Source organism: Nannobrachium achirus, assembly GCF_963921795.1.
Source record: "Nannobrachium achirus genome assembly, chromosome: 19".
In the NCBI taxonomy this organism is placed as follows: Eukaryota; Metazoa; Chordata; class Actinopteri; order Myctophiformes; family Myctophidae; genus Nannobrachium; species Nannobrachium achirus.
The window spans coordinates 10,380,806-10,399,407 of record NC_137826.1 but is presented as its reverse complement, the minus strand read 5'-3'; the positions used below and the strand labels follow the sequence as shown (position 1 = coordinate 10,399,407).

At 41.5% G+C, this 18,602-nt stretch overlaps 1 protein-coding gene and 1 long non-coding RNA gene across 2 annotated transcripts; one reads left to right on the top strand and one right to left on the bottom strand.

Annotated features, from left to right (window-relative positions):
* Positions 1-6,034: 6,034 nt before the first annotated feature.
* On the bottom strand, positions 6,035-10,994 carry hmgb1a (high mobility group box 1a). Its single transcript, XM_080748393.1, has 5 exons — positions 10,879-10,994; positions 8,262-8,435; positions 7,709-7,854; positions 6,962-7,136; positions 6,035-6,780 (listed from the first exon to the last, which is right to left on the bottom strand). Exons 2-5 carry the CDS (start codon positions 8,418-8,420, stop codon positions 6,631-6,633), a joined length of 630 nt encoding a protein of 209 aa, XP_080604519.1. The 5' UTR covers positions 8,421-8,435; positions 10,879-10,994; the 3' UTR covers positions 6,035-6,630.
* A 3,012-nt stretch (positions 10,995-14,006) lies between these two features.
* On the top strand, positions 14,007-18,465 carry LOC308305115. The gene is made up of 3 exons (XR_013963088.1): positions 14,007-14,412; positions 15,450-15,552; positions 18,227-18,465. It is a non-coding gene; the product is annotated as an uncharacterized lncRNA (long non-coding RNA).
* Positions 18,466-18,602: the final 137 nt, after the last annotated feature.

Here is an 18,602-nt window from a genome sequence, read left to right as displayed (position 1 = left end):
CCTTTTCAGAAGTTAATTTAATGTTTTCCATTTAATGATTTCCTTTATCCTCATCTAATCTTGCGCTAATGCACCGTATGCACGCTGTTTAAAGGCCGTGTAGGCTTTTCAGAAGTTAAGTAAGCAATTTACCCCGAGTGAGAGGACATTATGCTCTGATAATGTCCTGTGTTAGGGGGTGATCGGACGAGGCGAAGCCGAGTCCGATAACCCCCTAACACAGGACATTATCAGAGCATAATGTCCGACCCCGAGTGGTAAATAGCTTTTCTACCACTTTTTCCCATATACATGAAAGAAAACACATAGTTGTAACTTGCAAGGATCTTAAGTTACAATCATTATTGCCTATAAAACTTCCGCCATAACAACAAATAGTGCCACAAACAACATCTTCTACTCACCACCAGATGGCGCCAACTCCATGCTGAGACGCGACCGAGTATTTCCCGGTGAATCTGTGCGCAAAGGTGGGGGCCGATGGGCAAGGAGGGTTGCGAGCTTATGAGAAACAACTAAAATAATAATAATATAAACTTGGCGAAAACAGTTGCGTGCATTAGCGCAAATGGAAAACATTCAATTAACTTCTGAAAAGCCTACACGGCCTTTAAACAGCGTGCATACGGTGCATTAGCGCAAGATTAGATGAGGATAAAGGAAATCATTAAATGGAAAACATTAAATTAACTTCTGAAAAGGCTTCTTCTAAGCCTACACTATATAGCCTACTAAAAACGAGTGAATCTTGCCACACGTGAATAATTGTGGTTCAGTGGTTGTAAACAATAACACAGACAATATAAAATCCTTAGTTGTGGGAAGAAAAGGATATCATCATCATCATCATGGCCCCAAATAACTTTTAAATATCTTGCAATTGGAGACGAGTCTCTTACTAAATCGGCAAGAGTGCCTCTCATTTTCAATACATAAAAGCTAAGCTATACTATAACCTCATCATCATCCGCAATAGTCAGTGGTGCACACTCCCAAGCCCCCACCTTTGCGCACAGATTCACCGGGAAATACTCGGTCGCTGCTGAGACAGATGTCTAGCTTACAGCTAAGCTAACGTCAGTTAAAAGCACCGTTCCGGCCGTAAATAGAGGCTGTTCGCTTCCAGAAAGGCATAGGTTCAGAGAAAAGGGGCTTTAAAGTTGGCGGATTGCATTGGATCCAAATAAATCGGCGACGATAGTACGCACGTTGTTAGTAAACATAGGACGGCTGCGACCGTCATTTGTTGGTGGGGGGAAAGGTGTTCCGACCATGGGTTCCGACTCCCTCCTGAAGTCCCCGGATGCGTTCATCGCGTATTGATCTCGGAAATGTGCCTCATTTGCATGTACATCCGGGCATTTCACACATTCCGGCTATTGTGGCCTCATTTACTACTGTTTTAAGCCAATCACAATCCAGTATTTGAACACGTGACTAGAAAAAGTGGTAGAATTGAATGTTTTCCATTTGCGCTAATGCACGCAACTGTTTTCGCCAAGTTTATATTATTATTATTTTAGTTGTTTCTCATAAGCTCGCAACCCTCCTTGCCCATCGGCCCCCACCTTTGCGCACAGATTCACCGGGAAATACTCGGTCGCGTCTCAGCATGGAGTTGGCGCCATCTGGTGGTGAGTAGAAGATGTTGTTTGTGGCACTATTTGTTGTTATGGCGGAAGTTTTATAGGCAATAATGATTGTAACTTAAGATCCTTGCAAGTTACAACTATGTGTTTTCTTTCATGTATATGGGAAAAAGTGGTAGAAAAGCTATTTACCACTCGGGGTCGGACATTATGCTCTGATAATGTCCTGTGTTAGGGGGTTATCGGACTCGGCTTCGCCTCGTCCGATCACCCCCTAACACAGGACATTATCAGAGCATAATGTCCTCTCACTCGGGGTAAATTGCTTACTTCTACCACTTTTTCTAGTCACGTGTTCAAATACTGGATTGTGATTGGCTTAAAACAGTAGTAAATGAGGCCACAATAGCCGGAATGTGTGAAATGCCCGGATGTACATGCAAATGAGGCACATTTCCGAGATCAATACGCGATGAACGCATCCGGGGACTTCAGGAGGGAGTCGGAACCCATGGTCGGAACACCTTTCCCCCCACCAACAAATGACGGTCGCAGCCGTCCTATGTTTACTAACAACGTGCGTACTATCGTCGCCGATTTATTTGGATCCAATGCAATCCGCCAACTTTAAAGCCCCTTTTCTCTGAACCTATGCCTTTCTGGAAGCGAACAGCCTCTATTTACGGCCGGAACGGTGCTTTTAACTGACGTTAGCTTAGCTGTAAGCTAGACATCTGTCTCAGCAGCGACCGAGTATTTCCCGGTGAATCTGTGCGCAAAGGTGGGGGCTTGGGAGTGTGCACCACTGACTATTGCGGATGATGATGAGGTTATAGTATAGCTTAGCTTTTATGTATTGAAAATGAGAGGCACTCTTGCCGATTTAGTAAGAGACTCGTCTCCAATTGCAAGATATTTAAAAGTTATTTGGGGCCATGATGATGATGATGATATCCTTTTCTTCCCACAACTAAGGATTTTATATTGTCTGTGTTATTGTTTACAACCACTGAACCACAATTATTCACGTGTGGCAAGATTCACTCGTTTTTAGTAGGCTATATAGTGTAGGCTTAGAAGAAGCCTTTTCAGAAGTTAATTTAATGTTTTCCATTTAATGATTTCCTTTATCCTCATCTAATCTTGCGCTAATGCACCGTATGCACGCTGTTTAAAGGCCGTGTAGGCTTTTCAGAAGTTAAGTAAGCAATTTACCCCGAGTGAGAGGACATTATGCTCTGATAATGTCCTGTGTTAGGGGGTGATCGGACGAGGCGAAGCCGAGTCCGATAACCCCCTAACACAGGACATTATCAGAGCATAATGTCCGACCCCGAGTGGTAAATAGCTTTTCTACCACTTTTTCCCATATACATGAAAGAAAACACATAGTTGTAACTTGCAAGGATCTTAAGTTACAATCATTATTGCCTATAAAACTTCCGCCATAACAACAAATAGTGCCACAAACAACATCTTCTACTCACCACCAGATGGCGCCAACTCCATGCTGAGACGCGACCGAGTATTTCCCGGTGAATCTGTGCGCAAAGGTGGGGGCCGATGGGCAAGGAGGGTTGCGAGCTTATGAGAAACAACTAAAATAATAATAATATAAACTTGGCGAAAACAGTTGCGTGCATTAGCGCAAATGGAAAACATTCAATTAACTTCTGAAAAGCCTACACGGCCTTTAAACAGCGTGCATACGGTGCATTAGCGCAAGATTAGATGAGGATAAAGGAAATCATTAAATGGAAAACATTAAATTAACTTCTGAAAAGGCTTCTTCTAAGCCTACACTATATAGCCTACTAAAAACGAGTGAATCTTGCCACACGTGAATAATTGTGGTTCAGTGGTTGTAAACAATAACACAGACAATATAAAATCCTTAGTTGTGGGAAGAAAAGGATATCATCATCATCATCATGGCCCCAAATAACTTTTAAATATCTTGCAATTGGAGACGAGTCTCTTACTAAATCGGCAAGAGTGCCTCTCATTTTCAATACATAAAAGCTAAGCTATACTATAACCTCATCATCATCCGCAATAGTCAGTGGTGCACACTCCCAAGCCCCCACCTTTGCGCACAGATTCACCGGGAAATACTCGGTCGCTGCTGAGACAGATGTCTAGCTTACAGCTAAGCTAACGTCAGTTAAAAGCACCGTTCCGGCCGTAAATAGAGGCTGTTCGCTTCCAGAAAGGCATAGGTTCAGAGAAAAGGGGCTTTAAAGTTGGCGGATTGCATTGGATCCAAATAAATCGGCGACGATAGTACGCACGTTGTTAGTAAACATAGGACGGCTGCGACCGTCATTTGTTGGTGGGGGGAAAGGTGTTCCGACCATGGGTTCCGACTCCCTCCTGAAGTCCCCGGATGCGTTCATCGCGTATTGATCTCGGAAATGTGCCTCATTTGCATGTACATCCGGGCATTTCACACATTCCGGCTATTGTGGCCTCATTTACTACTGTTTTAAGCCAATCACAATCCAGTATTTGAACACGTGACTAGAAAAAGTGGTAGAATTGAATGTTTTCCATTTGCGCTAATGCACGCAACTGTTTTCGCCAAGTTTATATTATTATTATTTTAGTTGTTTCTCATAAGCTCGCAACCCTCCTTGCCCATCGGCCCCCACCTTTGCGCACAGATTCACCGGGAAATACTCGGTCGCGTCTCAGCATGGAGTTGGCGCCATCTGGTGGTGAGTAGAAGATGTTGTTTGTGGCACTATTTGTTGTTATGGCGGAAGTTTTATAGGCAATAATGATTGTAACTTAAGATCCTTGCAAGTTACAACTATGTGTTTTCTTTCATGTATATGGGAAAAAGTGGTAGAAAAGCTATTTACCACTCGGGGTCGGACATTATGCTCTGATAATGTCCTGTGTTAGGGGGTTATCGGACTCGGCTTCGCCTCGTCCGATCACCCCCTAACACAGGACATTATCAGAGCATAATGTCCTCTCACTCGGGGTAAATTGCTTACTTAATCGTCAGGTGTCTGACTGTTAGTAGCCAACAATAGATTTGTATTATGAGGAATTAGGCTATGCAATCAATGAAAAATAAGCACAAAGGGTGAAATAGCCACATTTTACATTTTGTAGTGTAATGGATGTTATACTGTAATCACAACATTAGGTTATATTTTTGGCATTACATAAAACGTTAATAAAATATCAAATAAACTTCTAATCTTCTCAGTCCTCCTGAGAGTGCTTTGAAATCACAAATGTAAATTAAATGCAACATTTCCTTTTAATGTTACCTGGACGTTATCATCATAGACATACAGTCTCCGCTTTGACGCTCTTTCTTGATGGACTGTTTTGATGTAGCCTACCGACGTACAGTCACAGCCCCGCCCACACCTCCAATTTCTACTCCATCGTACGAAGGTGTCGCTTGCCGAAAATAGATGATCTACAAGCTCACGAGTCACGACCATAGAGTATATATAAATACGCTATAAATACGGTCACGACGCGTTGTGAACAAAATATACCTCCATGGCTGTGATCGTGCGTCAGTTTCGTTCAAGCGACACCGTCGTACGGCGAATTATCATATTAGGGCTGCCTGAGTTCACTCAGAACAGCTTCTTACAGGACACAGTGGGCAAAACAGCAAGACTATCTCGCAGACTATCATGTCACCTCTTTTTGCAGACATAAACAAATGAGAAAATCCAACATCCTTTGCGAGGATGCCCACGCCTGTTGGCAGTGTTTCAACATGTTTTGAAACACTGCCAAATACTACCGTGTCATTGCAAGACATCTAAAATTATTTCTACCTTTTACAGTTACCCCCTACACCAGAGGTCTTCAACAGGGGGTCCAGGACCCCTAGGGGGTCCTCGGATTTACTACAGGGGGTCCTCCAAATCTTTGAGTGATAGAAACTTACACCCTCGTGTTCATATTCTGAGAACTTTAGCCAGAAATAGCAGATCTACAAGCTCACGCCTCACACTGCGAGGCGTCGTGAACTTGTAGATCGGCTATTTTTGGCAAAGAGGTTTGGTGTAGAGGGGAAAAAGGGCAGACCAAGTACAGAGTGAAATGTCAAGTTAAGTATTGACGGTTCAAGTGGTTAAATATCTGAAGAAAAAAAATTGACGTGAATACAAAATACACTGATGATTGTGCTGTCAAACGATATGGAGAACTACATGGAATCTATGAAAAGGTTGTGGGGGTCCCTCCTTCATCCCTCTCTCAACTAAGGGGTCCTTGGCCTGTAAACGTTGAAGACCCCTGCCCTACACACACATCAAGTGACAGTTCAATGTTGTTGCAATTCACACCAAGATATGATTTTGTCATCAAACTTCCACTTGTCATTCGCTGTACACTTTGACAGTCTAATCAAAATATGGACCCATTTATTGTGAAACCTTTGGAAAACAAAACTAATTTAGTCCTGCTGTTAAAACAAAATAAAAATGAGATTTATTACAAAATGTTTATTGACATCATAAGCAATTTAAATTCCAACAATAAACAAGGCATTTTTTTTTCTTCTTTTTGGAAATTACAGTGGTACTCAAAAGAACATTAACTTGAATAGAATACGTCAATTTTTATATATGCCATGAAAAAAAGAACACAGGGAAAAGACACTCAGAACTCAAAAGTTTTTTTCTTTTTTTTTTTGTGCTGTGCACTTCTAGCTAGGGTAAATACTGTAAGCCCACCTGTCCCTGGGCCATTCCACATACAACCCCTTCAACTGCACCAGGCGGGATAGTGGTCTATAGGAACTACCACTGAAAAATATAAGACTGGCAGAAAGATACAGACACGTTACTTTTGTAGTGTTAACTATACAAAAACTGAGAAAAAAACAACTGTACAGCTTAAAAATAACTGATATACACAGCCTTTTCATTTTAGCCTTTTCCCCCCAACATACTAACTCGTTTTTTTTTGTCGATTTTTTTTGTATCCATTAAGTGAAGTGTGTACAAGTGGATTAAATGCTTTATAAACAAGGAACTGAGGACATATTATGTCACGGAATCTACTCGTCATCATCGTCGTCCTCATCCTCATCTTCGTCATCGTCCTCATCGTCGTCATCATCGTCATCCATCTTCTTCTCCATCTTGGGTGGGGCCTTGGGAGCTGCTACACCACTTGGTTTGCCCTTGGCACGGTACATCGCAACTTCCTGTGGTGAGGGAATGACATGCAAGTTATTCTTATGAACACTGCACACCATCCTACTTTCCAAAAACAAGCGTGTCTAAAGTTAAAACAACTTAAACCATGTGTATGTTTTACACCTCCTTGCCATCGATGCACTGAATGCAGCATGACACTGTGCAGGACCATGTCAACCATTTATTTACCTTCTCATACTTCTCCTTCAGCTTAGCAGCCTTCTTCTCAAAGGGCATCTTATCCTCTGATGAGGTGCCGTTCCACATCTCGCCCAGCTTCTTGGCGGTATCGCCAATGGTCATACCAGGGGTCTCAGCTTTGACCTTGGAGCGGTACTCTGCGCAGAAGACGAAGAAGGCAGATCTGAAGAAAAGGGAAAGAACAGTGAGCGGGGCTGTATAGCAGCAGCTGTCACTCGTCACATGTTAACCTAACTACATGTGGCTTTCTAACCTGAAATGAACCCATTCTGAGCATGCCGCAATATGCAAACATTTGGCAAAAATAGACAAAACATTTGATGAGAACAGTAGATCTACAAGCTTGCAACGCGCCACTATTTTAGGCAAAGCCATAATATGGTGTAGAGGGGAAAAAGGAGGGCAGTAAGTATGGGGCTTTTAAGCCGTGACATCATTTTGTAGGCAGAGGAGAACTCTGCCCCCAGAGCATTTTCTGTCCCTCGCCATTTCAACAGATCCGAGACAAAAATAACGACTAAAGTATAATTCTAACACTTTCCTTTCAACAAAAAAGAGAAGAAAAATTTGTAAATAGTAAAAATAGTAAAAAATATTCACGGAAACTGGGGGCAGAAATTCTCCTCTGCCTACAAAATGATGTCATACTTAACAGCCCCGAACGCGCTTCGACTATATTTAGGCTTCAAGTGTTTTAAGACTCAGTCAAAAGGAAATGTTGACAGCTGGACTCACGGGGGTCTCTTGGGGGCATTGGGGTCCTTGAAGCGCTTCTTCTTCTCTCCCTTGGGTGGAATATAGCCCTTCATCTCCCTCTCATACCGCGCCTTGTCCAGTTTGGCCATGTCCTCAAACTTGCCCTTCTCCTTGGGAGACATGGTCTGAAAGGCATACAACATGACAAGTAAGCACTGCACTCCATATAGAATACCTATAGTTTACTCTAATAGTAGATGTATCCTAGACACATCAGGGGTGCCATGATCTAAAGTATGGAATTTGGGATATCTACAAAAACATGCCTCTATAGAATCCACAAGCACTGTATAACAATCTGAAAGATTCATGCAATTAATTGCCTTTGGCATATAGATCTGTGACATCCAGACAAAAGTAAATAATTCAAATGTGTGTAAATTCTTATTGCATTGCATATAGCATACTGTCTAAGTGCAGCAGAACATTGTATGTTGGCACATGTAGCCAATTTACATGGCATACATGGGGAAAGGTGATGCATATGTAGGCCTACAAAAAAATAGCCCATCAAATTCCCACTTGTACCCACCACTACCTTCCATCTCTCAGAGCACTTCTTGGAAAACTCAGCAAAGTTGACCGAGGCTTCTGGGTGCTTTTTCTTGTGTTCCTCCCGACAGGTCTGAACAAAGTAGGCATAAGAGGACATCTTCCCCCTCGGTTTGGTTGGATCTTTATCTTTACCCATCTTGATAGTCGGTACCTTAAAAACAAATATGGCCAATTTAAACAAATGTCAATCAAGTAATAATTACATTACAATCCTCATGCCTACTCTATTTCTTAAGTCTTCTATACAGTCGAATAATATGGAGATATAACTGGATTGCTCATTTATACACTTTATCATACCCTTTATTTGAGTCATGTGCTTTTGTGTCAAACTCCTCAGTAGTATTAATTTACCCTTTCATGGTTCAAATCCCTTTTTTTGTTATATTTATATTGTTGAAACACCATGTATGTAAGCATTCCCTACATAGATGTTATCATTGTTACCTCCACATATTCATAATATGCATTTATTTATTCATCATAAAGCCTACAGCTCAAGTTCATATGTGCACCAAAGTAGATCATGTAGCTGCCACTATTAATGGACTTGCCTACAATTTGATCTTCCCTCCCTGCTGTTAAACTACTACACTCAGTAAACATAGACCATTAAATAAACACATCCTGTTCTGGAGAGTCTGATGGAAAAATATGTTATGAAAACGACCATCTTGTCATTGTTGTTTTCCATTTCTCTCATCATAACGTCGAATTCTTTCTTAATAAGCCTCGGTGGTTTCTGGCTGTCAACCCTAAAGATCATTGTTTCAGACGTGATGACACATTTTCACTGGGATATTAAAAAAAGAAAAGGGAAAAAAACTATAATAATCTTTTCCTCATAACTAGAACATGAAGCGAGCCGCTAAAGTCACTTTCACTGCGCTAAACTATAAAAGTTTATGAAGTTCAAGAGCAGCTAGAGCACACATGACTTGGGATGACTTCTCTAAGCAATTGCGTTTAAACCCAAAGTGTTATATAATAAAAGCAAAAGTATTGTAAATGTGCATAACGTATACTTCAGTAAACGTTTGAAAAGCGAAAAGAATTACACCATCAGACGTTATAAATGTGTTTATTAAAAAGAAAGGGGGAAAAAAAGAAAAAAACAATAAACCTCCTAATTTCTTATTACGTGATCATCAAAATCTTGATTGATGACGACGACGAATCCTCTTTGCTTTCAGTCGAGTACAAATTCGATATTTTTTTCAAAGTCCGGATAAAAATGCGGCACATTTCATAATAATTCTCCCTATCCACGTTAACCGCTATTGTAAACTCACTCGCAAGCAATGTGTGGAGTCCGAACTATAGTAATGGCGCATAGGCTTCTCGTTGAGGAAAAGGAGGTCAAACACGACGGCAATATTTCTTCTTCCATTTTGGGAGAAAGGCTTCTTCGTGAAAGAAAGTCCCCCTCAAATGTCTCCCTCCGCAATCCTGCTCGGTTTTTGACCCGACAAACGCGTCCACGACGCCCGCGAAGCTGCCAACAATTTTCCCCGGTAGAATCCCATTGCACTGGCCGTGTTGTATAGTAATACATTGGGGCTATGTGTTGTAGTTAGAGTGGGTTCCTATGAGCGCGGAATGGCCGCTTGTTCTTCATCCACTAACATGGAGAATATGGCTCCTTGTCTTTGTGTACAGCCATGGCACTGCAATAGAGGGCAGAGCGACCGCGGACGGACCCACCTCTCTACAAACAGCGATTTCGACACTTTAAAATGAGCGGAAAAATAGCACGACGCCGCCGTTGCGACGAGGAAAGATTGGGCTTTTTTTCGCCGTCATTACATTTCATAGTTTCGCGTCGGTTTCGTTAGAAAACCCGGTTAGAAAAAGTTGGACCGCAACTGCGCCTCTCCCCGTTCGCCTCGACTGCCTTGTGTTTCCTATGCGAATACAGTCAGCCATTACAGTATGAGCGCAGATTCTTCGGGGATTTTTTTCTCATCGTTTTACACAAGTAATGTATGGCAAATAACTCAACCTATGTATATATTTGGAGATGTTTTGTCTTTTTCCACGTTTCGCGTTTCTTTATCTAAATTCCCATGCTTTTCCAGTGTTCACCAATTTATACAGGCTGTTCAGCCTGGGCTCGATCGCAATACACTGCAATGCCAATGGGCTAGCATTGTAAGTTAGCTAACCGTGTTGAGCGCTGCCCAGTTTGCCCCGCTCGACATTCCTTATTTTTTACACGATTACTAGCGTGCGATTCACCGCGATACTGTACCAAACACATGACAACAATATTAAAAATTATTCTTATTTACAAAAAACAACATTATGGCCAGAACCGGCGAATATTTCCCATTCCTCCCCCTTTTAACAAAGCTCTCCTCTTCCGTCCACACTCCCCAGTCGGAGTCATGTATCTGCTTAGCGTTAGCGAAATTCATCTTTTTTCTCTTTTTTGACGTTCCGTCAAAAATGGAAAAAAATCCAAACTGCAAAAGCTGTCATATGTGACTCCGATCTAACACGTAACTAACGGTTTTCATGAATGTTATCGCCGTTTTCATCTTTTTTTCCCCCCCCGACACTTTAGACATCGGGGTCTGCCGTGGGATACTTACCACTAGGTTGTATGTGTCTGTATGGATCTCAATGCTCTGCAATGGCTGTGTGTGTCTGCTGTGAGAGAACAAACAGCAGCGGTACGCAGTGTCTTCAGCCCCACACCACTCTCTAACATTACTCCCGGCGGGGCTCGCCTCCCATTGGCCGGCGCCCGGAGTAGCGCCGCGGCGATTGGACGGGGGCTTTTCATTGTTCTAATAGAACACGAGGCGCCATTGGCCCGCCTTTGTGAAACGTCACTTGACTTTTGTGGGGCGCGTGGATACGAAAACAACTCTCTCCTCAGTCAGCAGCACGCTGGTGCTGGTAGTAGTAGTGTGTGTTTTGCCCATAGTATTGAGTTCACTATGGAGAGCCCCAGTGTAGTACAGTAGGCAAGGAGTAACGTGAATGAGACAATGTACAGTGGAGCGCCCGGTGAGAAAAGCGTTTGTGCGGACCGTGGTGGGAGAGTGTTGGTGGGCGTTTCCCACCCATCAACCAACACTATTGTCCACTCACCTCCTCCAGCTATTGTTGTTAACTATGGGCTGCAAATTAGTACCTTGATTATTACCAAAAAATATCAAGATTCTGTTTTTGAAAATCTAATAAGGAGAGTGATTGCTTGATGTGATTTGAGCATGGGGACCTGTCCAATGTGAATGTTTACACAATTTGGCAGTGTTTTTGATCCCAAAAATATTGTAATATGTAGACAGCCTGCATTCGTTTTTGAACAAGTTTGGCCTTGTGTTTACATTTCTATGGCCCACGATGAGCAAGCAACATGTATTTGTTTGTTTGTATCCATCACATATCCAGCTTTAGCTTTTAAGGATAGATAGGCATGCGCATGCATGCTATAATGAGAATAGTACTAACATGTCCCAGCTTGCCTTGCATAGAGGATTGTGCATCACACTAAGTAATGTTAATGACTATATAGATTTGTATTATTTTCTTTAAGCACACTGATAGCTTTTCATGGCTTATTGAGATTATTTAGACGACTGTAACTAAGTGTCATCATCGTTGATAATTAGGGAGTATGAGTGCCCATACTGCATATCTTAATTTGAAGGTTATATCAAGCCTAAACCTTTCCAACTGATGACAAGAGCTGACTTGATGTCATTTGGTTCAACATAAAACATAAAACAACACATAAAACAATAAAAAAAAAAAAAGACTTTCTCCAATTAAGTTTAAATAGCATATATGCCTATAGTCCATCTAGTCCACTGCTACTTGATAGTATAAGTTTCTTATAGTGGAAAAGTAACATATTGGATTATTTTTGTTTCAACATTTGTATCAATTATGTTCTCCCCTTGTTTGTCACAAATACTGTCACTTCAATGCCTGTGTCTGCAAGGAATGCCATTAATTATTGTATTGTCATAATCTATGTTTATTCCAATGTTAAGTGATTTTGTATGGAATGGGCTATTTGGAGTTCGCACGCTATAGGCTATATAGTCCTAACAGTAACAGTAGTATTCATTAAAGTTATGCTCATGCCCCATGTCCATTTTTATATGAAAAACAATGTATTTATGATTATTTCAGCAAATCTGTGGGCAGGTCGGTTTACTCAAGAGTGCCCCCTATAGAGAAGACTATCCTCTGAATGAGCTGCAATAAATACAATTCAAATGATTCTGTAACCAATTAGCATAAATATTGACCTCAACATAATAGCCAGATACAGAGCAACATTGATAGCCTATTTTATGACGTTTAGACTACAACTCAATGACACATTATCGTTGATAATTTAATATGGAAACAGTGACAGTGACTGCCAGCAAAAATTACATGCTTTAAAAAAAATACGTTTAATGGCGTGTGGGCGCGCGCGCGTGCACGTGTGTACTGGCGTTCCTTTCTATTTCATGGTGAAACTTGAATTGGCCTACAGCACATTTGTTTATCCATGGAATTTAAATATATTTACTTGGGAAATATCAAGCAAATTACATATTTTCCAAATAAATATAGGCATATTCACATTATGCTCGTGCGTGACAACTGATATTGAAACAAAGAAAATGGCTGACGCATAATTTATCCCTGTGTTATGCCTGGATTAAAGAAAAGGGACAGATACACTGATTTCAAATGCCAATCACAACCCGCACGCACGCAAGCAATAGCCACATGCTGTCTCTGTGATGCCAACCGTCCCTATGCTCCATTTTGCATGGAGAGAAGAGGAGGTAATATAATAATAATGACAGAATGCTAGCCTGCATCAGGAGACTTGAAGGCTACCCGTTTATGCATTCTAATGAGTGTTCCTTGGGAAAGATATGCAAATTCATTTTGTCATCATCAAGAGAGAGAGGGAAACAGAGGACAGGAGAGGAGCAGCAGCAGCAGACAGGAGGGGCTTGGGGGAGGAGGAGGAATCAAGGAAATGGGATGGGAGGGAGAGAGGGAGACGGGATACACATTACACAAGAGAGAGAGAGAGAGAGGGGGGGGGGGGGGCATTGTATTTCAGAGTGGGGGAGAGGCTTGTTCTCTTCTACAGTCTACTACACCACAGTGGCGTCAGTTCAGAAAAAGCTTAGGTATGGCAACATGACTGGTGTCTTGCAGTCATGTTGCCATACCTTAGCGACACCGACAGGCACATTGAAAAGTACTTTTTTATTATTTCCCTCTGTAGCCAAGGTATGGCAGCTGCCATAGCTTGCCATACCTAATTGACGCCTCTGCTACACCACTGGTTGCCAAACACTGGGTCGGGACCCATTTGTGGGTCACGCACAAAATGTTATGGGTCCCTTAAAATGTATTTGTAATTATTATTAGGCTATTAGGCTATTTCTAAACATTAAAAAATAAGCTATCAAGCGATTTTTATTTTATGATAAAAAAAAAGTAATTTCATGAATAAATAAAATAGAAATCCCTATGTTTGGGTCCCAGGCAAACATCTGATTTCTGTTTTGGGTCACGAGCTAAAAAGTTGACTAGCCTACTGTTTTGCCCACCGTGTCCCGTCAGTTAGCTGTTCTGACTGAGTGAACAGTGAACACAACACAGGCAGCCCAAATTTCTAGCCTATATACTTCACCTTACGGCGGGGTCGCTTACACGAAACTGACGCACGCTCACAGCCATGGAGGTAGGCTATTGTTCACAGCGCGTCGTGAGCTTGTAGATCAGCTATTTTCAGCAAGCGACACTCCAGGCGGGAGTGGGCGGGCTGTGTGATGTTCATCCAAACACAAACAGTCCATCAGATCAGTAGAAAGAGCGTCAAAGCGAGGGATGGGCGGATGGCAGGTAGCCTACGATAACGAGTAACGACCAGCTAAACATTAATAGGATATCGTGGTTATTTCTTTTGCATTTAATTTACAAAATTGTGATTTCTGGAGTGTAGGCTACCCTTTCTGTAACATCTTAATCATCTGGGACTCCAGAAGATACCAAAGCGTGACTCTGACACTCTCAGGATTGAGAAGATTGCGTTTACTTGATTCATTTTTAGATTGCGTAATAGCCGCAAAAAGGTTATGTCGACCGCACTAACGGTAGGTTATGTTCTTGCCATTGAATAAGACTTTAACGTATTAAAGTGGCCTATTTACCGCAGGATAAAGAAAAGTCATTTCAGCTGCAGCCTCGGATTATTCATCATACATCATAGTAGAGCCGTTCTGAGTCGGGTCAGGTCAGTGCGCCGCGCTCTAGCCTAGGCTACAACTTTTTCTAAGGAACTGACAACTGTGCGGCGGTGGTCAGTCAGTCAGTCAGTCAGTCAGTCAGTCACGTCCCAGTCATTATCATATCATATCCCAGTCGATACACTGAAATAAGCTATTTAAATCTTAGGCTGTGGCTGGCTAGTATGTTCTCAATTAGCCACAAAGGAGCCTTGTTTTTCCCCACGTAGTAGCCTAGTAAAGAGCACATTGGAATCGACTCTTCTGTAAACACAACAGTGAACAGTCTTTGTCAAATGTCTATATATAGCCTATCTCATGACGAAATCGGTCGTTTCATCATTCTGGATTTCTGTCCCAGGGTAACCTATAGGGATGAGGGAGAGAGAGGGATCATGTAGCCTAAGCAGAATGTAGAACCTGTCAAAGTAGGCTTTTTGATTGATTGATTGATTGATTGATTGATTGATTGATTGATTGGTTGATCATTGATTGATTGAAGAATGTATTCGAAGTTTGCAAACCTATAGGGATGAGGGAGAGAGAGGGATCATGTAGCCTAAGCAGACTGAACCTGTCAAAGTAGGCTTTTTGATTGATTGATTGATTGATTAATTGATTGATTGATTGGTTGATCATTGATTGATTGACGAATGTATTCTTAGTTTGCAATAGAAAAAAGTACAGTTTCACAACAGCACAAATCACTGGTACAAGGTCAACTAAAAGGAGATCCTAGAAAGCTCTACGGCTTATTTCAACAGGAACCACACTTTATTTATTCCATATAAAGTCATAATATCACACAATGAACAATATGTGGATGTGTTTTGTGTTTTGAGTCATGTTCTTTTAGACTGAGTAAATGAGCAGCAAATGACCATGGTGCCATTTCCCACCCACAGATATGCCTGGCCCAAATGTGAGAGCCCTGGCCCATATCCATTACAGATGTTGCTGAGAGAGATGAGAAAAAATACTTCTGAACCTAAAGAGAAATACGAGATGGTACGTTATTATGAAAAATGTGTGTGTGTGTGTGTGTGTGTGTGTGTGTGTGTGTGTGTGTGTGTGTGTGTGTGTGTGTGTGTGTGTGTGTGTGTGTGTGTCTGTGTCTGTCTGTCTTGATTGGGCTCCAAATGGACCCTTATGTCCATAACCCGGAGAGTTAAACCCAAAGTAACAGGTCTGTATGTAACTTGGCTGGAGAGTGTACACACCAAACCAAATGGACCTTCACGGGTCCATCTGGTTCACTCTGGTTACAGAGGGTTCCTTGACATTTATGTTTATGGGGTCCCTTCCTTGACATTAAAACGTTTGTGAACCACTGGATTAGATGATCAAAAATGTCAGCATTACTGTCTGCTACTGCTCCCAGTTAACATTAACGAGAGGAATCTCAGTGATTAGAAAAAACAACAACTCTGATGTCCTTGGTTCTGCACTCTGCTACTGTATATCAACATAGTTGTGAATAAGACTGGAAGGATCTCAGGCAGCACTGACAGCTAGGCAGAAACCCTGTTTGTAAAAAAAAAAAAAAAAAAAAAACGTTACTTTTAGAAATTTGATATAATTTGTTTCAAAAAGAGCAAAAATAGCATAGCTCACAAGTCACATAGCTCACAAGTCACAATGCGTTGCATTGCAAGGCATTGTGAGCTTGCAGAGCTTGTGAGATTGTAAATAATAACTACAGTGGATCCATTGAAACAAGTTATTTTGTTCCCCATTTCCTGAAAATAATAGTTTTGGACACAATATGTCTCAACTATGTTGATATATTATATAGTGCAAAGCCATTATATAGTGCAAAACCATGGACAGCTAAGTTATGTTGATGTTAGCTGCACTATATAACTTTCCTCTTCTACCCCGGATTTGTACCCGGTTCCTGCGCAGACACTGAAATGTGTATCATTGAGCTAATAGCGCCTGCTTGCTTGATCAGGGGATAAATTGAATCTTGATCAGGACAAAGTTTGTGTCAGATCCTGTGTCTGGGTGAGACATGACCTTTGACTCAATCTAAAGGTCTCAATAGAAGAGTAAGGAGTATACCACCCCAATACGTTACTTATGGTAGAGTATGTTATATTACATACTCTAGTACTCTACCATAGATTGGACAAAATTAAAATGTATTCATAAAAAGAAAGTATTATTATCAGTAATGCTCTGTTGATCTTTCTTTGCAGACGTCATTTTCGATCATCCATTCCTTCCACTATAACAAGCTATAAAATAGGGCATTCATTTATAAAAAGAAAAAAAGAAACATGAGGCTGCAAGGTTTCTGCCTGACCTTTGAATTTTTCATGTTCTTTCTTTCATTCTCTAATTGCAAGTGTCTCTTCTAGTCTTAGTTAAAATGCTGTTGAGCATGTCTCTTATTCAGTTCAGATGACCAAGCTTGATGAGCTGAGCTAATGATGTTAATGTACAGTATGACTCATTTGTATGTGTTTATATGCATGTGCTTTTGGCGGAATGCAAACAAGACGTGCGTTCAGTGTACTTGCCTCTAGTAGAGGTACATTAAGTTGTAATCTCACGTCTTCTCCACATCAATGCACAACACTGACTTCCTGTTTTATTTAGATACAGCTTCCTCTCTCTCTCTCTCTCTCTCTCTCTCTCTCTCTCTCTCTCTCTCTCTCTCTCTGTCCCATTCAGGATGAAAAGAGTCCATTTATATAAGAAGGATTATAAAACCCAGTGACATAAGGATATAAATACACTCAACTGCTGTATATATATACAGTGCTGTAAATCAGTGGTTCTCAAACATTGTCATGTCAAAGACCCTTAAATTGATATGCATTTGGCTGCACACAACCATTTGAAAATATTGTATGCCAGGGACCCTCATAAGAGACGTCTTTGTCGACACTCATCAGCATCTGTCAACGTTGTTCAAAAGTTGCAGATCTACAAGCTCACAGCGTGGCACATCGTGATGCCTTGTGAGCTTGTGCGGTAGATGGGCAATTGAATAAGTATAAAATAGGGCTAAAGTGGCTCAACTGTTCCTCATTTTGCCGGCGACCCTCTGGAACCCCCTCAAAGGCCCATGGGGCCACTTTTGAGAAGCACTGCTATAAATCACCAGAGCTCAAACCAAAAACACTGTCACGTGTTCAAATTCAAAATGCATTGAGTGTAGCACAAACATGGCTGATTGATCTGTGTTGTAATACAGTGGTTCTCAACCTTTTCAGGCCGCGACACCCATCATATTTCAACTGATGAGCACTAAGAGTTGAGGCATTACATTTTGTATAACATGGTTCTATTGTGAAAATAGTGGACCTACATGCGTTGTGCGCATGTAGATCGGCTATTTTCCCAATTTCTGCCTCTAATATTTGACAAATTGTCCAATGTTTAATTTGTATTTTAAAGATATTAAAACGTCCTTAAATTGTCAGTTTAGAAATGTGCAGATACCCTCTATACGCTTAAACTTTATGTTGGTTTGTTTACTGTTGAGTGAAAAAACAATGTTGCACATTAAGTTAATCATCTGGGGACCCCCCCCCCCCCCAAAATAATTTGAGGACCCCCCTGGGGGTCCCGACCCACAGGTTGAGAACCACTGTTGTAATATACTGCGGTGTATGTGTGCGTGCGTGCGTGCGTGTGACATCTAACTTACATTGCCTTTCTTTGTCTGCAGACGGCTGCACTATACTATCTGCTTAGCCTTGGACTGCTGAATAATCCTTGATATCAAACTGTCTGCGGGGAATAAACAGGCTGCTGACCCCTGCACTGCTTTGATAAAAGAAGCCTGTCAGTCACTGGAGGTTTAAGTGGACACTTGCTGTTTCCCCCTGACTTCTTTTCACTCCTGGTTATGTCATTGTGCTTAGTAGTGGATAAATGTATACCGTCGTTGTCGGGTGGAAACCTTGTATGTCCAAGACCGTTCATTTTGTATGTATGATTTTAAAAATGAACTAAATGAGTGAAAACAGCAGATCTACAAGCACACAACGCCTCGCACCGCGAGGCGTTGTGTGCTTGTAGATCGGCTGTTTTCACTACTTTTG

What these genes read in the sequence shown, in the direction of transcription:
- hmgb1a (XM_080748393.1), bottom strand. Translation starts at nt 8,420, where the DNA reads ATGGGTAAAGATAAAGATCCAACCAAACCGAGGGGGAAGATGTCCTCT. An exon ending in CTGAGAGATGGAAGGTAGTG is followed by an intron (nt 7,855 to 8,261) that starts GTGGGTACAAGT and finishes TATGCCTTTCAG; the next exon opens with ACCATGTCTCCCAAGGAGAA. An exon ending in AATGCCCCCAAGAGACCCCC is followed by an intron (nt 7,137 to 7,708) that starts GTGAGTCCAGCT and finishes CCTTTTCTTCAG; the next exon opens with ATCTGCCTTCTTCGTCTTCT.